Below are 19,511 nucleotides of genomic sequence, written 5' to 3'. Positions count from 1 at the left end.
GTTGTTCAAGTGCATCCTGCAGCCACAGTGCACAGGTTCAGTAGCGGGATGCCGATCAAGTGAACTGCTTTTTGAGTGTTGCTGCAGCGATTATTTAAATCACTCCTGACTTGAGCCTTTTAAATGGTGGAGAAACTTTAATGGCTGAGAAGGTGAGCGATTAATCAGAGTACCCAGCCTCTGCCCTGCTCTTGTAGCCATGGTGTAGATGTGGCTAGTCCAGTTAAGCTTATCAATGGTATTCCCCAGGATGATGACAGTGGGGGACTCTGCAATGGTGGTACTGTAGAAGACCAAGGGAAGGTGATTGGGCCTTTTCTTGGTGGAAACTGTCATTGGCACTCACGTTGCACAAACTTTACCTGCCACTTGTCAGCCAAACCCTGGATGCTGTCCAGGTCCTGCTGCAGACTGCATAACTATTGGAAGAGTTGTAAATGGAGCTGAATACTAGAGCAGTCAGTAAACAGCCAATTCTTGAGAAAGATGATCAATGACAAAGCAATTGAGATGGTTGGGCTGAGGACACTGCCCTGAGGAACTCCAGCAATGACGTCCAGAGCTGCGATGATTGAAAGATGGTGGGAGGCAATGTGTCAGGTATGATTACAGCCATGGAAGGGTTTTCTCATTCAGCTCAGTTTTGCTTCTTGGTGCCACATTGGGTCAAATGCTGGATAATCCAGGCTGACACTTCAGTGCAATGTACTGAAGGATTACTTTGGTTAAAGGGCCAACTAGATATGATGCACAGGTTTTGAATACTACAGCTGGAATGTTGTTGGGGCCCCTAGCATTTGCTGTGTCCACTGTACTCAGCTGCTTCTTAAGGTCACACGCAGTGAAAAAAATTAGCTGGACACTGGCATGTCTGCTCTTATCTGTTGTTTATGGGAACACTTAGCTCCGACCATAACCAGCTGCTTCTGGTGTTTAGCATACATGTAGTCCTGAGCAGTAGTTTCACTGGGCTGGTGCCTCATTCTGGTGGTGCTGCTCCTGTTATGCCCTTCTTCACTCTCCATTCAACTAGGGGTGATCTCCTGGCTTGATGGAAATGGAGTATTGAAAGTTGTGCCAGGCCTTGAGTTTACAGTTTGTGGTTGTATACAATTCTGCTGCTTCAGGCTAATAGCACCTCATGGACGTCCATATTTTATTACACTTACCACAGTGGTAGTCTCTCATTGTATGGAGGGTCCTCACTATGAAGACGAGATCTTGTGTGTGGTGGTCACACCAACCAATGCTATTGTGAACAGGCACGTCTGTGACAGATTGATAATGAGGCAAGCAGGTTATTCCCTGGTGTTGGTTCTCTGGCACAGGCCTAGTTTGGCAGCTATGTCCTCCATGAATCAGACAGCAATTGCACTACCAAGCTACTCTTGCTGGTAGACACTGAAGTCCCCCATCCAGAGCATACTTTGTGCACTTGTTTCTCAGTTCTTCCCCCTACTAGCATTCAACATGGAGGAGTACTAATCCATCAAATGACGGGGATGGGAGGGCGGGGCAGTCGATGGCATTCAGCAGGAGGTTTCCTTGGTCTTGTTTGACCTGAAACCTTGAGACTTCATAAGTTAATGTTGAGGAATGTTGCCAAAGACTTGACTGGATACCATGTCTGGATTGCTACCAACAGGGCCTTCAGGTATTTCTCATTGTTCTGTTGTGTAGCAGTTATTTTACAATTCACAGGTCTGCTAGGCCACTTGAGGACGTTAAGTGTCAACCACATCTTAGGAGACTGGAGTCACATATAGGTCAGACCAGGTTCCCTTCCCTGAAGGATATTAACAAACCTGATGGGTTTTTATGACAACCCAGCAGCTTTCACAGTCATTTTCAGGTGTTGCACCACAAATTACCAGATTTATCTAATTCAATTTCGCAACTTGCAATGGTGGAATTTGAACTCTAACCCTCTGGGTTGCTAGTCCATAACAATTAGGCTACTATAATCCAAAGTTAGGCCAGTTCAGTTTTTGCAGGTGAGAAATTAAAATAAATATACTGTGTAGATCAAATGTAATTCAAAGGGATACTAATTTAATGTAGGGATTAGGACTAAATTTTTTCTTTTGACGACCCAGTGTAATTTCTATAAATGTGTTATATTACTCATTCATTTGCCTGCTCATCTTTTATTCAATAAATTTGCTTGATAGTTTAAAACTAAAAGGAGGCCTGATGTGATTACCATTTACCGAAGGCAGGAGAAGATTCCTGCTGATGCACAGATTAATTCCAGTAGTTAAAATATCAAAAAGGTTTTTCTGTTCATTATCTTGGGCATGTTGATGAAAACATATCTACACATCAAAGATACTCTCAAAGTCCTAAGGACTCAGCTACGAGAGTGATTTAAAACAGGGAAGTAGTAAAATATAGAGTAAGAGTGGATGTAACAGATCAGAAGATTATTAGTGTTGTGATCCACAGACAGCCACTTGCTGCAAAGATTGTGCCTGTGTGCCGATGAGAATAAACTTCAGCAGTCTTTAGTGTTCGATGCCTTTGACCAGAGTTGACAAATATTTTCAGGGACAGATGAGTTCCTTGAAGTTTCTCACTTGCATCACCTCCTGTCATTCAGTGATCGGGTGGTCAAGCAGCATACCCTTTATCTATGAATTTGTACTGGCTCTGAGGCTGATCTGTTGTTGAAGCTCAGCAGCAATTAATGGACCCACTCCAAGATACCTCTCTATCTAAGACCACAGAGCAGTCCAGTGCAAGACGACCCAATGTGGCTGATTTCACGGAGGATTTAAGACAATCAATACTTTTAAGTATAATTTTTTTCTCTCCGATTCACAATTTCACCAACATACAATGTGGTAGTGCAAACAAAAAGTACTCCAAGTTTCCTTTTCACCTTAAGGGATAGGCAAAGTAGAACTCACTCCACCTTTGGGAAATTTGGTTAACTTGTGAAAAGCTCAAGCTTTTCATCCAAAATCATTAATGCTTATGCATACCAACATTTTAATATTCTATCTGAAGATCACTGTACCTGCAAGGATCTGATCGAGACAACCATCTCCTTCTCCTCCCCCCCCCTCCCCCCACCAAACCTTCCCTTCCCACCCCACCACCTCAAAAAATGCATGCACGTACTTGTAGAGTTTCATTCTTCAGGCTTGACGAATTTCGTTTTTTCCTTGGGCTAGTGTTGTGTACTGAATCCAAAGGGTACTCAAATCTAACACCAAAAGAAAAAATAAATGGACAAATTCATTTCTAGGATGTTTGCCAAATTAAAGTGAGCAAATGCTCTTATTACATGCATTCATAGAAGCTGCAAGTGAATGAACAGAAAGAGTCTGCATAAGCTGTGCCAAATAGTCTACCCAAGTAGCTATTCCACTGATCCAAGTCCTGATTTTTGGTCTCAGCATCCAGTTGACATAAACTTCGACAATCTGCATACTATATTTTTTGACAATTAACATGTTAATAACACTACTTGCACTTAGGTATTGCCTTCAATATAGTGAACATCACATGGCACTTCAAAAGAGACTTTGGGGAGGTAACCTAAGGAATAGCCAAAGAGACAGGGTTTGAGGAATTTTATGATGGAGAAAGGTAGCACAGTGAAGCAATTTGAATGACAGGAGAATCAAGTCAGATTATGGGTTGGTTGTTGATGCAGCAACGGTGGGGAACGTACACAAAAGGCCAGTATCAAAAAGACAGGAGGCTAGGTCATAGAGCGGGAGGAGGTTGCAGAGATAGGGTGGGGTATAGTCGTGGATTTAGTATCTTACAAGGATGAGGATTTTGAATTCAATGTTGGCATCAGTGATGGGCGAGCAGGCCAAGATTCTGGTGGTAGAGTTTTGACAAGTTGGAGTTTATGAAGAGTGAGATGTGAGACATCAGAAGAGAAGGCACTGGAGAAGAAAAGACTGAAGCTAACAAAAGCATGGCTAAGAGTTTCAGCAGCAGCAGGGGTGAGGCAAGGAGAAATTGGGGGTGATGCTAGAACTTGAAGCAATTCAAAGAGAGATATAGTGGGTAGAAAAAGACTGATGGAAGATAGAGACCGTAATAATGTGAAGAGTTAATACAAGTCACCTGATCCACTTCACCTGTAGCCCAGTTGTGCCTGGTTAAAATAACTGTGGAACCAAATATACTGCACAAGGAGCCAGGAAAATACAAAAATACTAAAGAGTAAACTAGTGTAGGATTTCTTCTCTTCCAAAATACTACCCATTTTAATATAGTTCAGAGACACTTTCCCTCGGGGACCTCTGGTAGAAAGAGGCCTTCATATAGAATCATAGAAGTTACAACATGGAAACAGGCCCTTCGGCCCAACATGTCCATGTCGCCCAGTTTATACCACTAAGCTAGTCCCAATTTCCTGCACTTGGCCCATATCCCTCTATACCCATCTTACCCATGTAACTGTCCAAATGCTTTTTAAAAGACAAAATTGTACCCGCCTCCACTACTGCCTCTGGCAGCTCGTTCCAGACACTCACCACCCTTTGAGTGAAAAAATTGCCCCTCTGGACCCTTTTGTATCTCTCCCCTCTCACCTTAAATCTATGCCCCCTCGTTATAGACTCCCCTACCTTTGGGAAAAGATTTTGACTGTCGACTTTATCTATGCCCCTCATTATTTTATAGACTTCTATAAGATCACCCCTTAACCTCCTACTCTCCAGGGAAAAAAGTCCCAGTCTGTCTAACCTCTCCCTATAAGTCAAACCATCAAGTCCCGGTAGCATCCTAGTAAATCTTTTCTGCACTCTTTCTAGTTTAATAATATCCTTTCTATAATAGGGTGACCAGAACTGTACACAGTACTCCAAGTGTGGCCTCACCAATGCCCTGTACAACTTCAACAAGACATCCCAACTCCTGCATTCAGTGTTCTGACCAACGAAACCAAGCATGCCGAATGCCTTCTTCACCACCCTATCCACCTGTGACTCCACTTTCAAGGAGCTATGAACCTGTACTCCTAGATCTCTTTGTTCTATAACTCTCCCCAACGCCCTACCATTAACGGAGTAGGTCCTGGCCCGATTCGATCTACCAAAATGCATCACCTCACATTTATCTAAATTAAACTCCATCTGCCATTCATCGGCCCACTGGCCCAATTTCTCAAGATCCCGTTGCAATCCTAGATAACCTTCTTCACTGTCCACAATGCCACCAATCTTGGTGTCATCTGCAAACTTACTAACCATGCCTCCTAAATTCTCGTCCAAATCATTAATATAAATAACAGCGGACCCAGCACCGATCCCTGAGGCACACCGCTGGACACATGCATCCAGTTTGAAAAACAACCCTCTACAACCACCCTCTGTCTTCAAGCCAATTTTGTATCCAATTGGCTACCTCACCTTGGATCCCATGAGATTTAACCTTATGTAACAACCTACCATGCGGTACCTTGTCAAAGGCTTTGCTGAAGTCCATGTAGACCACGTCTACTGCACAGCCCTCATCTATCTTCTTGGTTACCCCTTCAAAAAACTCAATCAAATTCGTGAGACATGATTTTCCTCTCACAAAACCATGCTGACTATTCCTAATTAGTCCCTGCCTCTCCAAATGCCTGTAGATCCTGTCCCTCAGAATACCCTCTAACAACTTACCCACTCCAGATGTCAGGCTCACCGGTCTGTAGTTCCCAGGCTTTTCCCTGCCGCCCTTCTTAAACAAAGGCACATTTGCTACCCTCCAATCTTCAGGCACCTCACCTGTAGCGGTGGATGATTCAAATATCTCTGCTAGGGGACCCGCAATTTCCTCCCTAACCTCCCATAACGTCCTGGGATACATTTCATCAGGTCCCGGAGATTTATCTACCTTGATGCGCCTTACCTCACGTATCTCCATAAATGAGAAAAACGGTGTTTAGAACAATTTTTGGTGAATACACTATTCTTGTTTTGTACAAAAAGTACTTGCTGTAGAATTGCCTTTCCCTTATAAAAACCATTTTTCAAATAAAACCACTGTATTTACTACCTATTCAGGGGTCTCCTTATATGTGTACAATATTTTCAGTCTCACAGCAACTTGACATTTTTGCAATTCCACACCTCTCTAGTGACTAAGTATCAGCTATGATCTTTTCAGGTTGGCACCATATTGAGCTGCTTTTTCCCATGTTTATTGCATTTACACCTCACTTCCCACTGGCATATCCTATTCTGCACTTTTTTTAAAAACAAACCGAAAGGCATTCTACTTTTTTTTTTAATATATCATCTTGATTCTAGCATCCATTTTAGAGCTGGAACCAACAATGGAAAAATTGGCCGATAACTGGCCCCTAAGATGAATGTCAATTAAGTGCAGGGAAAGAGTTGACATTGTCACACTATGTGGCCAAATCAATCTTTAAAGAAAGATTTACATACAAGACATGGAAGGTTTGCTACAGGATGAGCAATCCCAACCACAGCACTAGTTCTTTGATGATGACTGCAAAGTATAACTTAACACAGCAAGGGGTGATTATCAATGTTTAAATATTTCATAAGAACATAAGAAATAGGAGTAGGCCATACGGCCTCTCAAATCTGCTCTGCCATTCAGTAAGGTCATGGCTGATCTTTGACCTCAACTCCACTTTCCTGCCCAATCCCCATATCCCTTGATTCCCCTAGAGTCCAAAAATGTATCTACCTCAGCCTTGAATATATTCAACCACTCAGCATCCACAGCCCTCTGGGGGTAGAGAATTCCAAAGATTCACAACCCTCTGAGTGAAGAAATTCCTCCTCATCTCTGTCTTAAATGACTGACCCCTTATCCTGAGACAATGCCCCCTAAATCTAGACTCTCCAGCCAGGGGAAACAATCTCTCAGCATCTACCCTGTCAAGCCCCCCCTTATAGGTTTCATTCTTCTAAATTCCAGACATTATAGGCCCATTCTACGCAACGTCGCCTCATAGGACAACTCTCTTATCCCAGGAATTAATCTAGTGAACTTTCGCTGTACCGCCTCTAAGGCAAGTATATCCTTCCTTAGATAAAGGAGACCAAAACTGTACACAGTACTCCAGGTGAGGTCTCACCAAAGCCCTGTACAATTGTAGTAAGACTTCCTTACTTTTGTACTCCAGCCCCCTTGCAATAAAGGCCAACATTCCATTTGCTTTCTGTGCCTGCATGCTAAGTTTTTATGTTTCTTGTACAAGGACACCCAAGTCTCTCAACACCAACATTTAATAGTTTCTCACCATTTAAAAAATATTCTGTTTTTCTATTCTTCCTGCCAAAGTGAACAACCTCACATTTCCCCACATTATACTCTATCTGCCACCTTCTTGCCCACTCACTTAACCTGTCTATCTCCCTTTGCAGACTCTGTATCCTCCTCACAGCTTACTTTCCCACCTAGCTTTGTATCATCAGCAAATTTGGATACATTACACTCAGTCTCTTCACCCAAGTCATTAATGTAGATCGTAAGTAGCTGAGACCCAAGCACCGATCCTTGCAGCACCCCACTAGTTATAGCCTGCCAGCCTGAAAATGACCCGTTTATCCCTACTCTCTGGTTAACGGACAGAAAACAATCCTCTATCCATGCTAATATGTTACCCCCAACCCCATGAGCCAACCTTTTATGTGGCACCTTATCGAATGCCTATTGAAAATCCAAATATACGACATCCACCAGTTCCCCTTTATCCACCCCGCTAGTTACATCCTCAAAAGACTAATAGATTTGCCAAATACGATTTCCCTTTCATAAAACCATGTTAACTCTGCCAAATCATCATATGATTTGGCAAAGTGCTCTGTTACCACTTCCATAATAATGGGTTCCAGCATTTTCCCGATGACTGATGTCAGACTGACTGGCCTGTAGCTCAGTTTTCTCTCTCCCTCCTTTCTTGAATAGCAGGGTCACATTTGCTACCTTCCAATCCGCTGGGACCATTCTAGAATCTAGGGAATTTTGGAAGATCATAATCAATGCATCCACTATCTCTGCAGCCACCTCTTTTAGAACCCTCGGATGTAGGCCATCAGGTCCAGGGAATTTATCAGCTTTTAGACCCATTAATTTTTCCAGTACTTTTTCTCTACTGATATTAATTCCCCACTATTTCTGATGTTTCTTGTGTCTTCTACTATTCCAAAGTCTAATGTTGGCTTCATGGAGTCTAGGGAAATATTTGTTTAATGCATCTGTCATTTCCTGATTCCCCATTATAATTTCTCCTGTCTTAGCCTCTAAGGGACCAACGTTTACTTTTGCTACTCTCTTCCTTTTTACATACTTGTAGAAGCTCTACAATCAGTTTTTATATTTCTTGCTAGTTTACTTTAATATTCTATTTTCTCTCTTTTTAATCAATTTTTTGGTCGTCCTTTGCTTGTTTCTAAAACTCGCCCAATCCTCAGACTTACTACTCTTCTTGGCAACATTACAGGTCTCTCCTTTTAATCTAATACTATCCTTAACAACTTTAGTTAGCCATGGGTGGATCACTTTTCCGGTGGAGTTTTTGATTTCTCAATGGAATGTATATTTGTTGAGAATATTGAAATATTTCTTTAAATGTTTGCCATTGCTTTTCAACCGTCAAACCATTTAATTTGGTTTCCCAATCTACCTTAGCCAACTCTCATACCTATGTAATTGGCTTTATTTAAGTTTAAGACTCTAGTTTCTGACTTAAGTATGTCACTCTCAAACTCAATGTGAAATTCTATCATATTATGATCACTCTTCCCCAGAGAATCTCTTACTGAGAGATTACTAATTAACCCTGTCTCATTACATAATACAAGATCTAAAATAGCCTGTTCCCTGGTTGGTTCCATGACGTATTGCTCCAGGAAACCGTCTCCAATGCATTCCATGAACTCGTCCTTCAAACTACCTATGCCAATTTGATTTGTCCAGTCTATACGAAGATTAAAGCATGATTACTGCATTACCTTTGTTACAAGCTCCTATTATTTCATGATTAATACACTGTATTAATACTATTAGAGGGCCTATAAGTTACTCCCACCAGTGTTTTTTTGCCCCTTGTTATTTCTCATTCCCACCTATACTGATTCTACTTCCTGATTTTCGGAGCCAAGATTCTCTCTCATCACTGTCCTTATGTTATCCTTTATTATTAGGACTACACCCTCTCCCTTTCCATTCTGCCAGTCTTTTCTGACCGTCACTTTGCAACCATGTCTTCGTAATGGCTATTAGCTCAAACCCATTTATCTCTACTTGTGCAACTAATTCATCTATCTTGTTACGAATGCTCCGTGCATTCAGATAAAGAGCCTTAAATTTTGACTTTTTAAACCATTTTTTCCTGCTTTGACATTATTTGTTGATGCACTATTATTGGTAAACTCTCTGTCCCTTCTAGCCGTACTCTGCTTATCTTTACCTAAATCACTACACTGCTGATCATTATTATTGATCGTGGAATTGTAATTTACAAAATAAACTTGGAGGTCTAATGCTATGTTAATGTTGCCTACCTACTGATGATTAAAAAAAAGTGTCAATTACAGCAAGTCAAGCCATAAAGCCATTTGTCGAGTTTTATTTGGATCCTACACTCTTACCTGAAAGAGCGATCAATAACTGTGAACATGTCACGATGCTTTAGACGTTCAGAATGAAGTACAACTTGACCATTCAAACATGTTCTATTCACTTCGCTCAAGTTAGTTAGAATAACCTGTAAAGCAAAAAGTAAAATTTCCAAAAAGGTAGTAATGCCTGCAGCGCAGAATTTTGTAAAGCCAAATAACTAAAACAATACAAAATTACCTCATTATTTTCATTCACTTCAAGCTTACAATGTTCTTTCGAAACATGAGGCAATTGGATGCGGATGTCACAGTCAGTTTTCCTACAGAAAAAAAATCCCAAATGACAAATTAAGTAACACGTAGAATAAATACTATGATTTATTTGTGGGACAGTTATATTTGGAAACATGAACGCAAACAGCAGCCTTACCTTCCAAACAAGCACGAAGATGATGTCAAAGGAAAATTATATCCATCTGCTCCAGTACGCTTGATAACTATAATTTTACCATAGAGCGGCATTTTCTAGGACAGTATTTTCTTACCTGAAAACAAATTGAGGATTTCAATGATTAAAAGTTGCACCGTGAAGTATTTCTAATACTTGTGTCATTCTAAACAACAACTTTTCCCAAACTATTTAAACATAATTTTACATTTCTGCTTTGAAGATACCCAACAACTTGAAATTAACACTAATCGTTTAGACCAAGACCAAGTATATTTAAAACTATCCAGTAATATCGGCAATACTTTCAAATGGCAGTGTGCTCATACACAGCATTGCCCTGTACTTTCACTAGGTCAAACAGTAATCTATATTTTTTTTGTTGGGATTATCTCCAATTCTACCAGGTGCCACACCCACTAAGCATTCTGTTTAGCCAGTTTATCCTTAAAATCGATACAATAGTGAATAGGAAAATGTTGCAATCTTAACTTACATACACTAGACCATAAGCACTGCCATTCAATTTTTCCACCATAATGCATGAATTTTGAATTTCAGATACTGGTCTCAATCCTGAGACTGCTGGTAGCTGTCATATTATCTAATTTATCTTAAAAATACACAAATGTCTCAGATAAACTAAATATAAACTACATTGTGATTGATGCTGCAGTAGGTTAAGTACCAGCCTGTCACCATTTAATAAGATTACTACCTGAAATCCGTCAGGGCAGTGTCAGTATAGTTCCTAACGGTGTAGGCATACAGCCCAGAACTGCTCCTAAGTGAACACAAATTTTCACTCCCCCTCAAAGGCAATAGGACAGGTATGGCAATGGGAAAATATTACACATGCACTTGGATGTTGAGGCAGCACAGAGGTACCTTTAAGCTGCTGTTACCCTTTGTTTAGTTTGGATACAGGAAGACCAAGGTCTGAGGGTTGACCCCCAAACTTACACTACTAAATTCTGCTTCTTCATTTAAGTGTCATAATAGTAGACCCGTTTTTTTTGTAGGTCTACAATTCTGGCACCAGGGTAGGCAAGGCAGATTTAGTATAAATGCAAGGGGCCAGCTCAGACAGGTCTCTTAAAACCAAACAAGTGCCAGTGCAAAAGCAGTGTTACTCTGCATTTAACCATGTTGTACCTGAACTAGGCGTGCTTGATAACAATACGTATACAAGTTCCCCAGTACTAACATCCCTCACCTTGAGAGCAAATCTTAGAAAGTGAAGTATAAAAAAATTCTTAGCAGCTAGTTGTTTACCAATAATTCTTAACACATCAAATTATCACATTTAACAACATGCACCTTTCACATTAAATTTATTCAATCAGCCCACATGCCACACCAGTAATTTGAACTTTTCAATTGGCTTAGTCAAAACATCTGGCTCTTTTGCTCTGCTCGAGTCACCACAAACTAGTGGCAACTTTCTCAAACAGACCTTTCCTTACCTCCCTATACAGGCTCTTATGCCATTACAAAGGTTTTGCTTGTGGGAGGGAACACATTAAATTGATAAAGATACATACAAAATTGCCAAAATCACATAGCAGAAAAGTTTCATCAAAAAAGTGTGGATTAATTGTATTGTTCATGAAGGTGAAGAATATCAGCACTACTAAACTGAATATTTTTGCACACTTGTACTTATGCAGCAGCTTTAATGTAAAACCACCCAAAGCGCTTCATAGTAACATTATCAAACAATATTAGGACAGGTGACAAAAGCTTGGTCAGAGGTAGGTTTTAAGGAGCATCTTAAAAGGAGGAGAGGAAGAGAGGCGGAGAGGTTTAGGGAGGGAATTCTAGAGCTTAAGGCCTAGGCAGCTAAATGCATGGCTGCCAATGATGGAGCAAAGAAAATCAGATGTGCAAGAGGCCAGAATTGGAGGAGCGCAGAGATCTCGGAAGGTTGTAGGGCTGGAGGAGGTTACAGAGATAGAGAGGGGTAAGGCCATGGAGGGATTTGAAGACAGGAATGAGAATTTTAAAGCCGAGGCGTTGCTGGACTGGGAGCCTATGTGGGTCAGCGAACACAGGGGTGATGGATGAACTGGACTTGGTGCGAGTTAGGATACGGACAACAGAGTTTTGGGTGAGCTCAAGTTTACAGAGGGTGCAAGGTGGGAGGCCGGTCAGGAGAGCATTGGAAGAGTCAAGTTTAGAGGTATGGATGAGGGTTTCAGCAGCAGATGAGCTGAGGCAGCGGCAAAGATATTCAAGCATTCTTAGAATAACACTTTGCATACCAGCATGATATATTTTCTATACCAGCCATTCCTCTTGGCACCCGAGTGATAAGATCATTTATGGGCTGTTCTGCACTGAGCTCACGCTCATCAACTTAGCTTGATTTATACTATAATTTATAAAACACTGGTTCAGCCACAACTGGAGTATTGTGTCCAGTTCTGGGCACCGCACTTTAGGAAAGATGTGAAGGCCTTAGGGAGGGTGCAGAAGAGACTTACTAGAATGATTCCAGGAATGAAGGACTTTAATTACATGGATAGACTGGAGAAGCTGGGGTTGCCCTCCACGGAACAGAGAAGGTTGAGAGGAGATTTGATTGAGGCATTCAATATCATGAAGGGTCTAGACAGAGTAGATAGAGAGAAACTGTTCCCATTGGCGGAAGGGTCAAGAACCAGAGGACATAGATTTAAGGTGATTGGCAAAAGAACCAAAGGTGATATGGGGAAAAATTTTGTTTACACAGCAAATGGTTAGGATCTGGAATGCACTGCCTGAGGAGGTGGTGGAGGCAGATTCAATCATGGCCTTCAAAAGGGAACTGGATAAGCACTTGAAAGGAAAAAAAAATCAGGGCTATGGGAAAGGGTGAGGGAGTGGGACTAGCTGTATTGCTCTTGCATAGACCATGCAGACGCTGCGACAACGGATGAACGGACACCGCGCAACAATCGCCAAACAGGAGGGTTCCCTCCCAGTCGGGGAACACTTCAGCAGTCATGGACATTCATCCACCGACCTTCGGGTAAGCGTACTCCAAGGCGGCCTTCGAGACACATGACAACGCAAAATCGTCGAGCAGAAATTGATAGCCAAGTTCTGCACCCATGAGGACGGCCTCAACCGGGATCTTGGGTTCATGTCACGCTACACGTTACCCCACCAGCGAACAAATGTTATCTGTTTTTAATATAATGGGTCATTTGCTGGCTCTCTCTGCCTTCCGGATGTTTCTGCCTCTCTCTGTGTTTTTTTTTTCTCTGTTTTTTTTCCCTGTTTGTTTTTTTGTTGAATGTGTATTCGGAGGTTCTGCAGGTAACACCTCTCTGTCTGAACACGGTGATTGCCTTGGCAACGGGCAGTTGCAGGGGCAGTCTGTAAACACCATGTATTATTGTTCAATATGTATAAATGCGTAGGCTTCAAGGAGATCTTGAAACATTTGCCTGAGGAAGGAGAAAATCTCCGAAAGCTTGTGAATTTAAAATAAAATTGCTGGACTATAACTTGGTGTTGTAAAATTGTTTACAATTGTCAACCCCAGTCCATCACCGGCATCTCCACATCATTGCATAGAGCCGGCATAGACTTGATGGGCCAAATGGCCTCCTTCCATGCTGTAACCTTTCTACGATTCTATAATTAATACTACCAATCCAAAACAGAAGTTATCCTGGCTTTGTGTGGTTAATAAAAAAAAGTAATGTAACAGCACTATTGTACTCTTCAATCAGCATTGACAAAACAGAGAAAATAAAACTCACCCATAACCCCAGCAACCCCCCCCCCCTCCCTTCCCATTTTGAAGAGACAGTAAAGGGTACACTGCTGTGGGAGGAACTATTGGCTAGGTCAAGTTCTCTCCCCTCAAGTTTCAAACTACATGGTTTTTAAAAAGAGTTCCTCCACAGTTACCTAGAGAACAGTATTTTATTGAGCTGGAAACTTAGAGATGGTCCGCTGAGGAATTGTCACAAAGCAGGTCCGACCCAACAGCGAATGGAACGGCAGTGAAAGTAAAAAAACATATGTGGGGGGTCCTTTGAAAAGTTATGGGATAGGCAAGTGGGGGTACTCAATTTACAGTAAGACTTGCAGAAAGGGCGGGCTCCCGCTATGGCTCGACCATCAAGAGATAAAAACGAAAAAAAGATAAAATCCTGCAAATCTGGAAGCAGGTTCTGAGAGCCCAGACTTGTCTCTTCTAAGAAGCTGATGGGTCTCCTTTTATATTTTACAAATATTTGAATGCAGCCTTTAATTGATCAGCTTTTTAAATAAAAATTCCCAGCTTCAAATGGATGGGGAATTTTTTTAAAAGGACAATAACGTGAACGATTTTGCACCACTATCAAGTACTGGAATCAAGAGCCAAATTACAGCCTCAATCCCGGTCACCGCCGCTTTATTCACATCTTTAATGTCAACACCAACCCCCGAGAGATAAACACGATCATTAACCTTCCTCTTCCATTATAACTCAAGTGGGCAATTAAAGCATTGCACCAAAAGTGACAAAATTTGTTGCAAACAAAGTAATATTTTGCATTTAAAATAAATAAATATTAACACCAAACACATGAATCTTGCAGTACAGTCGGCGGCGCGCGGTTCATTTTTCACCTTAATCCAGCGTAATTGTGCAGCGTGTTCTGTAGCACTCGCCTTGCAGACAACTTTTAAATGTCCTTCCACACCATTCAATTTTTAAGCAGTTATTGATTTTTTTTTAAAAAAAAGAGTCGACGAACCTGGACCGCCCGACCTGTGATCTCCGGCTCCGGCTCCAACTCGACAACTATTACAACGGTCCGCGCGCCCGCTCAAAAACACCCGCCCAACCGTCACCGCACCCGACCCCCGCTCTCCCCCTGCACCGGCACTCACAACACCACGGCACCGATGTCCGAAACACGTATACGTTCAAAAAAAAAAGTTTTAAACGATCATTAAATCAAAAAGGTTTTTACCCACACAAACTCACGCCCTTTTAAAACATCATTTCAAGTTGTTCAACTCCAGCGCGCGCATTTACTCAATTTTTAAAATCCGTTCGAATTCCGGCGCCAAAAAGAACGATTGGCCGACTGCGCGTTCACTTTCTAGCTTCGGACCAATCACGTTAAAGCGTGGGTTGGTCTGCGCGCTGTCTTTCGGTTAGCGTCACTGCGCGTGCGCAGGTTCCAACTGGCTGAGGTGGTGTTCAGTCCGACTGCGGAAGGTTTAAATGCAAAGATTTGCTTTAAAGACGAATACGTAGAAATTGGTTGACTGGCGACTTAATAGCTCTCCAAACTGTTACCCTGGCGTTAATTTTGACCGAGGGCCGACACCTGGATGCCAACCTACTCTTTCGGAGTAAGTGTCATGATGTGGAGATGCCGGTGATGGACTGGGGTTGACAATTGTAAACAATTTTACAACACCAAGTTATAGTCCAGCAATTTTATTTTAAATTCACAAGCTTTCGGAGGCTACCTCCTTCCTCAGGTGAACGATGTGGAAAGTAAGTGTCAGCTGTGACTCTGGGTAGCACTCCCCTCTCTGAGTCAGAAGGTTGTGGGTTTAAGTCCCAATCCAGGCTGATACTCCAGTGCAGTACTGAGCGAGCGCTGTACTGTCGGATGAGGTGTTGGGACCAAGGCCCTGTCTGTCCTCTCAGGTGGAGGTCAAAGATCTCATGGCACTATTTTGAAGAAGAGTGGGGGAATTCTCCCTGGTGTCCTGGCCAACATTCCTCACCTAATGCCACTAAAGCAGATTATCTGGTCATAGAAATTTATGGCGCAAAAGGAGGCCATTCGGACCATCAAGTCTGTGCTGGACAAAAAAGAGCTATCCAGCCTGATCCCACTTTGCAGCTCTTGGTCTGTAGCCTTGTAGGTTACGGCGCACTTCCGGAAGTGCATATCCAAGTACTTTTTAAATGCAATGAGGGTTTTTGCATCTACTACCCTTTCAGGCAGTGAGTTCCAGACTCACACCGCCCTCTGGGTGAAAAAAATTCTCCTTAACTCCCCTCTAACCCTTCTACCAATTACTTTAAATCTATGCCCCCTGGTTATTCACCTCTCTGCTAAGAGAATTGGGCCTTCCCATCCACTCTAGGCCCCTCATAACTTTATACACCTCAATTAAATGTCACCTCAGCCTCCCTTGTTCCAAAGAAAACAACCCCAGCCTATCCAATCTTTACTCATAGCTAAAATTCTCCAATCCTTGTGAATCTCCTCTGTACCCTCTAGTACAATCACATCTTTCCTGTAATGTAGAAACTAGGACTGTATGCAGTACTCGAGCTGTGGCCTAAGTAGTGTTTTATACAGTTCTAGCATAACCTCCCTGCTCTTATATTCTATGCCTTGGCTAATAAAGGAAAGTATCCCATATGCCTTTTTAACCACCTTATCTACCTGTCCTGCTACCTTCAGGGACCTGTGGAAATGCATTCTGAGGTCCCTCTGTTCTCTACACTTCTCAGTATTCTACCATTTATTGTGTATTCTGTTCCTTTGTTTGCCCTCCCTGAATGCATTACCTCACACTTCTCTGGATTGTATTCCAATTGCCACTTTTCTGCCCACCTGAAAAGTCCATGGCTATCTTCCTGCAGTCTACAGCTTTCTTCCTCACTATCCACCACATGGCCAATTTTTGTGTTATCTGCAGAGCTCCAGAACTAGCTGCGCCTCTAGCCAAACTGTTCTAGTACGGCTACAACACTGCCATCTACCTGACAATGTGGAAAATCGCCCAGGTATGTCCTGTCCACAAAAAGCAGGACAAATCCAATCCGGCCAATTACCTCAATCATCAGCAAAGTGATGGAAGGTGTCGTTGACAGTGCTATCAAGCGGCACTTACTCACCAATAACTTGCTCACCGATGCTCAGTTTGGGTTCCGCCAGGACCACTCGGCTCCAGACCTCATTACAACCTTGGTCCAAACATGGAGAAAAGAGCTGAATTCCAGAGGTGAGGTGATAGTGACTGCCCTTGACATCAAGGCAGCATTTGACAGGGTGTGGCACCAAGGAGCCCTAGTAAAATTGAAGTCAATGGGAATCAGGGGGAAAACTCTCCAGTGGCGGGAGTCATACCTAGCACAAAGGAAGAAGGTAGTGGTTGTTGGAGGCCAATCATCTCAGCCCCAGGACATTGCTGCAGGAGTTCCTCAGGGCAGTGTCCTAGGCCCAACCATCTTCAGCTGCTTCATCAATGACCTTCCCTCCATCATAAGGTCAGAAATGGGGATGTTCGCTGATGATTGCACGGTGTTCAGTTCCATTCGCAACTCCTCAAATAATTAAGCAGTCCAAGTCCGCATGCAGCAAGACCTGGACAACATGCAGGCTTGGGTTCATAAGTGGCAAGTAACATTTGCGCCAGACAAGTGCCAGGCAATGACCATCTCCAACAAGAGAGAATCTAGCCACCTCCCCTTGTCATTCAACGGCATTACCATCGCCGAATCCCCCACCATCAATATCCTGGGGTTCACCATTGACCAGAAACTTAACTGGACCAGCCACATAAATACTGTGGCTACAAGAGTAGGTCAGAGGCTGGGTTTTCTGCGGCGAGTGACTCACCTCCTGACTCCCCAAAGCCTTTCCACCATCTACAAGGCACAAGTCATGTGTGTGATGGAATACTCTCCACTTGCCTGGATGAGTGTAGCTCCAACAACACTCGAAGCTCGACACCATCCAGGACAAAGCAGCCCACTTGATTGGCACCCCATCCACCACCCTAAACATTCACTCCCTTCACCACCCGCGCACAGTGGCTGCAGTGTGTACCATCCACAGGATGCACTGCAGCAACTCGCCAAGGCTTCTTCAACAGCACCTCCCAAACCTGCGACCTCTACCACCTAGAAGGACAAGGGCAGCAGGCACATGGGAACAACACCATCTGCACGTTCCCCTCCAAGTCACACACCATCCCGACTTGGAAATATATCACCGTTCCTTCATCATCGCTGGGTCAAAATCCTGGAACTCCTTTCCTAACAGCACTGTGGGAGAACCTTCACCACACGGACTGCAGCGGTTCAAGAAGGCGGCTCACCACCACCTTCTCAAGGGCAATTAGGGATAGGCAATAAATGCCGGCCTCGCCAGCGACGCCCACATCCCATGAACGAATAAAAAAATACTTCTTAATCATGCCCCCTACATTTACGTCTAAATCATTGATGTATACCACAAAAAGCAAGGGATCTAGTACTGAGCACTGCGGAACTCGACTGGAAACAGCCTTCCAGTCACAAAACCGCCCGTCGACCATTACCCTTTGCTTCCTGCCACTGAGCCAATTTTGGATCCAACACCACTTTCCCTTGGATTCCATGGACTTTTACTTTTCTGACCAGTCTGCCAAGTGGTATCTTGTCATAAGCCTTGCTAAAATCTATGTAGACTACATCAAACGTCCTTGTTACCTCCTCAAAGGTTTCAATCAAGTTAGTCAGACAGGACCTTCACTTAACAAATCCATGCTGACTGTCCTTGGTTAATCCGTGCCTTTCTAAATGACGATTAATACTGTCCCTCAGAATTTTTTCCATTAACTTGCCCACCACCGAGGTTAGGCTGACTGGCCTGTAATTACTCAGTCTATCCCCTTCTCCCTTTTTGAACAACAGAACAATGTTAGCAGTCCTCCGGCACAATGCCTGTAGCCAGGAAGAATTGGAAAATGATGGTCAGAGCCTCCCCTATTTCCACCCTTGCTTTTCTTAACAGCCTGGGATACATTTCATCCAGGCCTGGTGGTTTTTCTACTTTCAAAGACGCAAAACCCCTTAATATTTCCTCTCTCATTATGTTTATCCCATCCAGTATTTCACACTCCTCCTCCTTAACTACAACGTCTGCATCATCCCTCTCTTTTGTGAAGACAGACGCAAAGTATTCATTAAGGACCATACCCATGTCTTCTGCCTCCACACACAGGTTACCTTTTTGGTTTCTAATAGGTCCTACTCTTTTCTTAGTTATCCTTCTGCTGTTTATGCATTTATAAAACATATTTTCATTTTCCTCGATTTTACTTGCCAATATTTTTTCGTGCCCTCTCTTTGCTTTCCTAATTTCCTTTTTAATTTCATCCCAGCACTTTCTATATTCCTCTAGGCTTTCTGCAGTATTGAGCTCTTGGTATCTGACATAAGTTTCCCTTTTTTGCTTTATCCTACCTGGTATGCTCCTTGACATCCAAGGGGCTCTAGATTTGGGAGTCCCACCCTTTTTCTTTATGGGAACATGTTCATGGTCATTATCACATTGCTGTTTGTGGGAGTGTGCTGTGTGCAAATTGGCTGCTGTGTTTCCTACATTACAACAGTGAGTAGTACTTCATTGGCTTTATAGCGCTTTGGGATGTCGTGAAAGTTGCTTTGTTAATGCAAGTCTTTCTTTTAAAAAGCAAGAGGCTACACATCTGAAATAGAATCAGAAAATGCTAGAAACACACATTTTGGGTGAGGCGTCTTCAGAACGCAAGAGGTGGACAAGCAT

General features: G+C 42.7%; 1 protein-coding gene and 1 long non-coding RNA gene across 4 annotated transcripts in view; one reads left to right on the top strand and one right to left on the bottom strand.

Moving 5' to 3' along the window:
* mki67 (marker of proliferation Ki-67) overlaps positions 1-14,697 on the bottom strand; it is a 46,713-nt gene extending 32,016 nt beyond the window's left edge. For both annotated transcript variants that reach the window (XM_068002372.1, XM_068002373.1), the window contains exons 1-5: positions 14,611-14,697; positions 9,982-10,096; positions 9,790-9,871; positions 9,582-9,697; positions 3,124-3,208 (exon numbers count right to left, since the gene is read on the bottom strand). In XM_068002372.1, the coding sequence (XP_067858473.1) occupies positions 3,124-3,208; positions 9,582-9,697; positions 9,790-9,871; positions 9,982-10,073 (375 nt within the window). In that variant the 5' untranslated portion in view covers positions 10,074-10,096; positions 14,611-14,697. The remainder of the gene's footprint in view (positions 1-3,123; positions 3,209-9,581; positions 9,698-9,789; positions 9,872-9,981; positions 10,097-14,610) is intronic.
* Positions 14,698-15,187: 490 nt separating this feature from the next.
* The window catches only part of LOC137340091 (uncharacterized), a 214,605-nt gene continuing 210,281 nt past the window's right edge, over positions 15,188-19,511 (top strand). For both annotated transcript variants that reach the window (XR_010966700.1, XR_010966699.1), the window contains exon 1: positions 15,188-15,345. This is a non-coding gene — a long non-coding RNA (uncharacterized lncRNA). The remainder of the gene's footprint in view (positions 15,346-19,511) is intronic.

This window comes from Heptranchias perlo, chromosome 21, assembly GCF_035084215.1.
Source record: "Heptranchias perlo isolate sHepPer1 chromosome 21, sHepPer1.hap1, whole genome shotgun sequence".
Lineage (NCBI taxonomy): Eukaryota > Metazoa > Chordata > Chondrichthyes > Hexanchiformes > Hexanchidae > Heptranchias > Heptranchias perlo.
This window is presented reverse-complemented; position numbering and strand designations above follow the sequence as displayed.